Source organism: Gouania willdenowi, chromosome 18, assembly GCF_900634775.1.
Source record: "Gouania willdenowi chromosome 18, fGouWil2.1, whole genome shotgun sequence".
Taxonomy (NCBI): domain Eukaryota; kingdom Metazoa; phylum Chordata; class Actinopteri; order Blenniiformes; family Gobiesocidae; genus Gouania; species Gouania willdenowi.
Genome location: NC_041061.1, coordinates 2,028,154 through 2,038,249, shown reverse-complemented (window position 1 = coordinate 2,038,249; position 10,096 = coordinate 2,028,154). Strand labels below are relative to the sequence as shown.

The 10,096-nt window shown below is 35.6% G+C and overlaps 1 protein-coding gene across 3 annotated transcripts; it reads left to right on the top strand.

Annotated features, from left to right (window-relative positions):
- Window positions 1-459: 459 nt before the first annotated feature.
- On the top strand, window positions 460-8,976 carry LOC114480496 (uncharacterized). Of its 3 annotated transcripts, XM_028474698.1 has the most exons (10): window positions 460-604; window positions 2,303-2,359; window positions 2,526-2,635; window positions 3,378-3,507; window positions 4,487-4,510; window positions 5,073-5,152; window positions 5,226-5,310; window positions 5,395-5,526; window positions 8,281-8,439; window positions 8,738-8,976. In XM_028474698.1, exons 1-10 carry the CDS (start codon window positions 574-576, stop codon window positions 8,791-8,793), a joined length of 864 nt encoding a protein of 287 aa, XP_028330499.1. In that variant the 5' UTR covers window positions 460-573; the 3' UTR covers window positions 8,794-8,976. The 3 variants fall into 3 exon arrangements, with proteins under 3 accessions (XP_028330499.1, XP_028330498.1, XP_028330497.1); XM_028474697.1 differs by having other exon boundaries at window positions 5,226-5,526; window positions 8,741-8,976; XM_028474696.1 differs by having other exon boundaries at window positions 5,226-5,526.
- The last annotated feature ends 1,120 nt before the right edge of the window (window positions 8,977-10,096 follow it).

Below are 10,096 nucleotides of genomic sequence, written 5' to 3'. Positions count from 1 at the left end.
GTTAGTTTTTAGTTTTTTATGACTATCTCATTTTATTTTGAAAATCTATGGCCTTTTTCTGAAAAAATCTAATTAAAATATGCAGTTTTTATCATTTAGACTTATTTTGAAATGAAGGCCTGTACTCTGACTTGTTCTGAGGTTTCATTTCTTCTTGTGTGTGTTGTTCTCACAAAGCCTTACCTCAGCTCCGCCCCTTTTTACAAACCGCCCAAGTGTTTTACTGTGACGTGATGAACCTTCTGTTGTTTTTTTTAAAATAAATTCATCTAATTGTTGTGAAAAATTGTTTCTTTTGCTATTGGTTTTTAATAACGTTTATTTTCTGATCCTCTACTTTCTGCTTAAAAAACCCAACACACAATTTCAACCCACAAAATCTTGACTTTGAATTCAAAGAAATCTTTAGTTCCTGGTGCTGCACTAGCACACGGTATAATGTGATGTAGCGTGTGCTAGCGGCTGCTGTTTGTGGTGTCACAGAGGAAACCAGAAACAGAGCAGAGCGTTCGTACAGGAAGACGCTGGTGAATAAAGGAACTCAGATCAATTCTTCTTATTAAAACACTCATCATGGAGCTGTGGAGTCGCCTCTGTCTTCTCGGTGAGTTTTAAACTTTTAACTTCAGACGTAATAAAGAGGAAACTTTCATGTTGGAACCCTCGTGGTTTGACTTCTTCCTCTTCACTCACATAAGTTAGAGACATGTGTGGGTTTAGCACGTTGCTCTATTTTACCTACATTTGGTCTCATTCAGGCCGGACAATGAAATGCAGACATTTTAAAGACAAAATGTGTAATTTTAACAATATATTGATGACATGTTTTGAAAAAGTGGCAAAAATGGGAGTAATGTAGCAAAACGCATTAAAAAGAGCAAAAATATGGCAAGAAAAAGTGATGAAAACAGGTTCAAATATAACAAGTTTGGTGTAGTTGCAGAAAAAGGGTAAAAATAAACAAAAGTGAGCTCACGACCCAAAATGGGTTGTAATGAGTTAGAAACATCATACTAACGTACTGTGTGACATCAAAATAAGTATGTAGTGTGTTCACATTAGATAGTATGAAAAGATTGAGTAGGTGAGAAATACCCGGATATATACTATATGGGGAATTTTTGAAGTATGCACGGTGGGCACACTAGTCACACTCAACCGTCCCATGATGCATTGCGAGTGGAATGTAAAATGGTCCTGGGACTGGCTTTAAGTGAAGGGATTTAAAAATGTACCAACTGTAAAAATAAACCTCTAGGCTCAGTTAAAACAGTAAAAGTCCCCGAGCTAATGTAATAGAATGTAGAACACTATCGTCTGCATACTGGGTGAGGATATACTGTATGGGGTGCCGATTGTAACGCAGCAACGTTTTACAACATTTAGCAACAAACCACGTTTTGAAAAAGTATCTGAATTTTAACCAGATTTAAAGCAATATTTGTGAAAATTGTGATATTTAATATAAATAAATATAATACAAATGTTAAATCTAAATGCTAAATGTAAATGTAAAATGCAAATCTTAAATGTTAAATCTAAATTTTAAATGTTGAATCCAAATGTTACATTTAAATGTTAAATCTAAATGTTAAATCTCAAGGCTAAATAATAAGTCTAAATGTTTAATGCAAATGTTAAATGTTAAATCTAAATGCTAAATGTAAATCTAACTGTAAAATCTAAATGTTCAATCTAAAGGCAAAATGTTAAATGTAAATTTTAAATGTTGAATCTAAATGTAAATCTTAATTGTAAATGTTTAATGCAAATATTAAATGTTAAATCTAAATTCTAAATGTTAAATATAAATGCAAATCTAACTTTAAAATTTAAATGTTAAATCTAAAGGCTAAATGTTAAATCCAAATGTTAACGTTAAATATAAAGGCTAAATGTTAAATATAAATGACACGGGTGAAAAGTAAATATTTAGCTAATATTAAAATTCACCAGAAGTACAAAATAAAAGCCCATTGAGGCAAACCTCAACACTTTGGTACGTTATTCTGTGGAAAACTTGTCCCTCACGCTTAGACTGATTCCATCAATCAGACGACCCTAGAATACTTTTATAAAAACAGTTAATGATGAATTTCATGTCCAAGGTGTGGGAAAAATGCTGGATCATGATTGGTTAACAATATTGTACATTTTCTTCAGCAGCCAATCAGATGGTCCTTTCAGAATAAAAGCCTTGGTGTTCTTTGTGTTGTGATGGCAGCAGCATTCTCAGTTGCATTTCCTCTGGAAATGTTTTTTTTTTTGTTTCTGTGGTTTTCATTTTCTCTTTCTGTCACAGTTCTGGCTGCTACGGCATCCACGAGAGGACAAGACACACTTGACGAGAAAGAAGAAGGTTTGATACCCAAATATTCACATTGAAATCAAAATACGTGGCTTGTTTACTTGTTTTGTTTCCACGTCTGCAACACTAAAAATGCACAAATAACATTTTTTTTTTTACCAGTTTTTACAACAGTTTCAAAGTCCTTTAGCTATTTTTCTTTTTTCCCATTTCACAGGTTTGACGAATAACACGACTTTGACCTCTGAAGCTAAAAGTAGCAACATCAGCTCCAACATCTCCAGCACAACCTCCAGTAATGTGTTTTCTACGACAGCAACGGTTCCAGTAAGAGTCTACGTGCACTTCACTCAGTCTTTAAGCTGTTTTAGAATAAAACCACTACTTAGGACACAGACCTACTTCATCGACCAATCAGGAGCCTCTCTACCTGGGCAACTTAAAGCAACAGAACAACAACAGGCAGATGGAGCGCAAAGGTTACGGTTAAGAAATTAAAACCGTAAATGTTTTATTTCTCATCAAAATCTAAATTGGATTAGAAAATATACAATTATATTATTATTATTATTATTATTGTTTTTGCACCATCCACTGTAACATGAAAACTCTACTTGGTAATAAAAGTTTTTCTGATTATAAAAAAAAAAAAAAAAACACAGAAAATTTTAAATTATGTTTTGTATCATAATAATAATAATAATAATAATAATAATAATTATTATTATTATTATACAGTTTGTGTTTTTGCACCATCCACCAAAATGTGAAAATTATATTTGGTAATAAATGTTTTTGTGATTCTTATTCTAAAAAAACAACAAAAAACTGAGAAAAACTTAATTTACGTGTTATTATTCTACCGTTTGTGTTTTTGCAACCATTCACCAAACTGAAACTCTACTTGGTAATAAATGTTTTTTCTGATTCTAAAAATAAAAGAAAACAAAAAAAGAGAAAAACTTAAATTACATTTTTTTCCTAAACAACTTTAATAATAATTCCCTCAAGTTATGAACATTAATCTGACTATTCTGAACATCTATATTTTTCATATCCACTCATGCAGCCTGAAGTCCAAACATCGACCACCAACAAAAACGACACAGCGACCATCAGCCCAAAGAGCGGGAACGCGAGCTCCAGTATTACCACAGTGACGGTTACCACGGTAACGGATGCTACAACTGTAACACCAGGTACTGCAGTGCTCGATTCCACTTCCTGTGTGTCAAACCACACAACACACACACACACACACACACACACACACACACACACACACACACACACACACACACACACACAACACACACACACACACACACACACACACACACACACACAACACACACACACACACACACACACACACACACACACACACACACACACACACACACACACGTATGTTGTCGTTTTATATGTTTTTGTAGTCATTCCGTGTACTTTTGTATATTTTATTGCAATTTTGTATATTTATGTATAATTTTTGAGTCAGTGTGTATTTTTGTACACATTTTCTTTTGTATAATTTATTGTAATTTTTTGGGTCATTTCATGTATTTTTGTTGTCATTTTGTGTATTCTGTCATCATTTTGTGTATTTTGCATGTTTGCAGTCATTTTGTGTATTTTTTTTAACTTGATTTCTATATTTTCTGTTCACGTGTGTTTTTGTAGCCATCTTGTGTTACTTTTGTATATATTTATTGTAATTTTATGTGTCATGAAGTATTTTTGTGTCTTTTTGTTGTTATGTTGTGTATTTCGCAGTAAAGATGTTGTTTGCAGTCATAAAGTTATTTTCTATATTTTCTGTTCACGTGTTTTTGTAGCCACTTTGTGTATTTTTATGGTATATTTTATAGTAATTTTGTGTATTCTGTAGTCATGTTGAATATTTTTGATTATGTGTATTTCTGGAGTCATTTTTGTATGTTTACTTTGGGGGCCACACACAATGAGTCCTAGAGCCACATGTGGCCCCTGGGCCACCAGTTGCCTACGAACACTAATAACTGTTATGAGTAATGTTTGAATGCACAGCAGGGAAAGGGTTAAACACTATTTATTATTTAGTATTTACAAAGCTCTCTCTGCCCTAGATGACTTTTATTTTGTATTTTTATCGTATAACTTCCTGTATTAAAGTGTAACTGTTTGTTTCATGGACAGTGGGACACTGGGGTTCAACCACTGGTAAGAAAACAACAGCCATTCATTGAATAAGTAATTAAGATTATTCATAGTTAAGAAAATAATATATAAATAATTGTACTTTTTTAAAATGTGTTAATCCACAATTATTCCTTATTATACATTTTTTTGTTTGTAATTTTTTTTTAAAGTTGTCTTTAAAGCTTTTTATCATATATATTTGGAGTTTTTAAATGCATTAGAAAGCATAAGTATACAGTATTTATTTATTTTTTACTTTTTAAAACACTATATTTTACATTAACATGTTTATAGATGTTTTAATTATATTATTTATTATTAATATTAGCATCATTATCACAGCATTATTTAAATTTTTTAAAAAAAAATCTTTATCTACTTAAATGAACATTTTTAGACTCTTTGTAAGGTAAAAACGTTTTGTTTATAATTTTCAGATTTTTTTAAGCTTTAAAATAAATATCATATTCATATTTTGTCTTTTTGAATATTTTAAACAGTCACTTTCTGTATGAAATAAATTGACATGTTATTTGTAAGCACACGTGTGTATTATTACTGTTATTAATAATAATAATTGTAGGTTATGTGGTGCTGGCGTTGATCATCCTGGTGATAATCGTGCTCTGTATCATCCTCTTCTGTCTGAGGAGAGCTTCCAGGGTAACATTTTAAGATCACTCTACCTTCTAAATGTACTCGAGTACTTAATAAATGTGACTCACGTCTTGTACAGACTTACTCCTTTGACCTCCAGCGACCCGCTCCACCCAACCACGTCCACCTCCCCACCTTTGAACCCATCGACTTGGATGATTTTGGTACGTTTTCTGTTTTTTTTCCCCCAATACGCTCAAGGTTTCCACTTCAGATAAAACAAACCGAGCTGTGCTTTGATTCGTCAGAACAAACGACTCCTAAAGCTCTTCAGATGACTGAGAACCTGCATCCTCCTCCTCCATCTTCTTCTTCTGCGATACCAAACGGAACAAGTCAGCGCTCAGAGGGAGAGGGGTCGAGTGACGAGAGCCACACAAGTAAAAGTCTATTTTCTTTCACAAATGGTTATTCATTAGCAGTTAGCAGGTTAGCAGTTAGCATAGCAAGTGTTAACCTTGCCTGCAAGATGGCTTCTCCTGGTGTTTGTGAACACCAGGAGAAGCCATCTTGTGCTGTTCCCACCCTTGCCTTTCCAAACCGAACCGAACCGGTTAAAACCAATCATGATGCAGTGTTGTGGTTTAGGGCGGGATATCCTGGTGTGACAAAGGCAGAAGTGCCGAAGCAAAACTGGTGCATGTACAGTTGAGGGGAGAGGAACTAGCTGGGTTACCGCTATTAGCATAGCTATGAATCAAAATAGAAAGATGTTGACGCAGGCGGATGGTTAACGTACCCTTAACTCACATACTCGTGTTGCAAAAATGGCAAAAGTCACTCAACGACATAATGGCCGCAGCGTTACTATCACAAAGGAACGTTTTCACCAGCAAACGGCCGGCGAGTGAAACGCCTAGCCCGGAGACAACCTTCTGTTTTGCATGAACAGGCTGAATAATCCACATCAAGTCCTGTTAAATTTAATATCACAAGCCAGATTGGTGACCATATAGGCTGTATTCTAAAAAATATAAAACATTAATCAAAGACTGAGGGAGGGGATTGAGACATGGATGGAAGACCATCTGCTAAAGTGTGTGTGTGTGTGTGTGTGTGTTCCCATTGAATCACAGACTTATTAAACACACACGGAACCTCGGTAAACCGGAACAGGCTTCCCTGGACGGCTGGCACTAGGACCCAGAGGCGGAGTAAATGCGTCCCCGTACTGCATGTACAGGCAGTAATATCACCAGTTTATCATTTTACCAGTTATTAGAGCTACTGTCTTTACCAGAGAGATAATATTTATTCCTGGTGATTGTTTTCCAGAGTTTTACTGGGCTTTATTTACCAGTGATTATTTTCTATCTCCTTCCGCTCCGTGGTCCAAACTGAAACCGTGTGTTATTGTTGAGCTGCTGATTCAAAACTACAATCAAATAAAGGTGAAACAGTTCTAATGTGTGGTGTTCTGTGTTATAGCCGACAATTAAAGGTTTGTTGTGGGTTTTTCCTGATAGACGTGATACGTCATGTTCGCCCCCTGGCCAATCAGATGCCTTCCCTACCCCCAGACCTAGAACGGAATTAACTAAAGCGGAATAAACCTGTATTCCATGTAAACCTCATTCGGGAATTACCATTTCCATGTAAACATGAAGCAGAACACTTTAATGCCGAATGATTTCATTTGGAATAAATAATTTAGAATTAAAAAACATCATGTAACCATGGCCATTATGTCATGAACACTCTCAGAGAGAGAGAGCGAGCGCTGTGGCAGCTTGTATATAGTAAAAGTTAATAGAAGGAAACAAAGAGCATACAGTTGTTAAAGGAATCCTCCACTGTTTTTACAAATGTGTCCTCAAAATGTCCTTATTAGAAGATCTATGCCTGACAAAACGCATTATTTTGCATCATATTTGTTTATTACCTTTAAACTAAGTTTAACTTTTTGAATGGAATTATGGAAATTAAACAACTTTTCCATGATATTCAAATTTTTTGGAAAGGGTTTGTAGTGGTGGCTTTATAGTCCAGATATTACGGGAGATTCAAGAATGATTCTGACCAAAGACATAAAAAAATAATAATAATTTTAGTCATCATTAAAATGCCAGACTTCTGAATGGACGTCAGTGTGACATTTTGAGTGAATGCAATAAACAAGTGACTTTACAACAAAAATTACACAGAATGAACAAAATGCACATATCAAAAATATACAAAATGTCCCTAACATTAAAATAAGAATTCACACACAATGACCGTAACATACACATCAAAAATACAAAAAATGAGCGAGCTAGTGCTACACTAGGACGCTAACCTCACAATGACCGGGTTTGAACGTAGCGTTGATTGATCTCTTCATTCCTTTAGTCGTAAATAAGTGAACAACCTTCATCTACAGCGTACTGTCATTTTTAATAAGCTTTTGTGCAATTTTACAATATTAAAGTTTAACACTGATTCGGTTTGGTTGAGGCTAGTGCAACGCTTCAAACTCACTTTGAAAAATAAAAGTCTAAATTCAAAAGTTTACAACAAACACAGAGAAATATTTGAAATGAATGAATAAACCCACCAGAGCTTAAGAAACGTAGGAATAGTCGAGGAGTAGAACCTGGACGACGATCCACCAGCAGACATTACTAGTGGAAGGTAATCAGGTCGATGGGATTCACCCGTGTCATATACACACACGCACACACACACACACACACACACTCTGCGCTTACACACATAGAGGACAGGGGGCGACAAACACTCACACAAACACTGAAAACCAGCACCTACACATAGTGCCACTGAGCAAGTACAATAGAAACACAAAGACCAGTCAAGATACCAGTGTTTCCAGAAGGAGTATTCGTAACCATTAAGCTGCTATGATACAGTTTTGGTCAAATTGTTTTTGTCTTTATTCAGAACGTAAACACACGTAATTACTAAACTGCCTCAGTACACGCCTCAGTGTCTGACTTTATACCCATTCTGGTGCCAGTATGGGTCGAAAAAGTCAATTATATCTAGTAATCTCCTTCAAAATAAAAGCACTAACTTCATCCATTTTGAGATTATTGTTGTGGTTAAATTGAAACCAGGTCCGCGACCTACATTTAGGTTCCAAAACACAAGCTGAGAACCTTTGATCTTCATCCTGATTGTCTTCTTCTGTCCAGGTTTAGAGGAACAGCTAGCGGCCAACGTTACCGAGGTTTTACCAAACGAGAACGTCCCTCCTACGTCCGATAACCCGACGGAGCTGCAGCCGGACCAGTGGAGCTGCACCGACCTCTTCTTCGACGCTGACAACGGGGAGAAGAACCAGAAAACACCATGTGAGACCATTAGCGATGTAAATAAACGTCATCATCCAGTGCTAAGGATGGGCGTAGGACGGATAACTTTTAGTATTCAGTCGTTGCTAACATTCAAACATATAGCAACATTGTAGCAAAATATTAGCATTTAGCTTGCTAGCTTGCTTGCTAAGCACGGCAGTAAAAGTAGGAAACTGGAACAAAAAACATCTTCTTTTATGCTAAGCTAGGCTAGGCTGTGTTAAGCTAAAGCTAAACTTAAACATGAGTTTTTCAGAACCTCTAAAGTAATTTTTACATTTTTTTTCTCAAACAGCAGTTTGTTCCAGTGAGCCCTTTGTCGAGGTAAACCTTGAAGAGGACGCATGGTGACCCTCCCTTTGGCCGTCTGCTGTCTACCCCCCCCCCCAAAAACAAGATGAAGACAAGCTTTTTTTTCATTTCATTTCTCTCAACTCATCCAGATTAGTCGTAAACCAAGTTCTATCAAACAAAGTTCACCTGAACTAGTTTGCTGTTGTGTGTGTTTTTAATAAAATACTTTTTACATCAGAAGTTTGATATCATGTTTTTATGTAAATTCTATGAAATCTAGATGAAATTACCTGTTTAGAGCTAAATTAATCAGAAATAACCTTTTCTTATCAGTGGCTAATTTTTTAAATGAAGGCCGGACATGACATCAACCAGCCAATCAGAAGCGTACAACAAACCAACTGATATACAACAGCAATCATTCAGTGTTCAAGCCATCCTTAAAGCTGATATCTAGAGTTTCTGAGAAACATCTCAATGTCCCGCCCTCAACAACTCCACTTCCTCCCACTGCCTCTCCCAATCTACCAGAAGCCACGCCTCTACTTTTCTGCACACGCATCGCGGAACATAACAAGGTCGCATCAGGTCACATTGATATAGGTCTATGGGTCATCTAAAAGCCAAAATCACATTTACCTGTTTGCTGTTGTGACGCGCGACCTTGTTTCCATGAACAGTTCCACATTCACTTTGATTGACAGACTCAAAAACAGAAAGTCGTAGCCTATTGGCTGGCAGATCATGAATCCAAGTACCACCTTTGATTAATTACAACATTTTGTTTAGAAAACTATGTAAAAACAACTATAGAGCACAATGATGGAATGAACGAGTGATGATTTTTGTAAACAAGTGGAAATAAACAGTATTTAGTGCAGTGGTTGGATTGTGACCCGACCAGCAAGAATTTCTGGCAACCCCATATAAAAAAAATTAAAATATATATATATATACAGTATATATATAGTGTGTTTTTTTATTTCATTTTACTTGAATTTGATTTATGTTTCACAAAGGGAAAGTATAGAAATACAGTTGTTTTAGATTGTGTGTTGTTTCAATTAAAAAAAAGTATAATAATTAAAAAAATTTTTTTAATCTATTTTAATTTTTCAAAAATTTCAGGTGACCCCACTTGGGGTCCTGACGCCAAGTTTGAAAAACACTGATTCGGTGGCTCCAGAATAGATTTATTTCTATAGTTTTTATCATTTCCAGTTATCTCACGCCTGGGGGGAGGGACCAAGACTGAACCTTTATTTGATGATTTTCCACTTTCGCTTTCGCTCTCAAGTACCCCCTGTAGTGACATCGCATACCTCCATTGAGAAAAAACTAAACTGATTACCAGCATTAA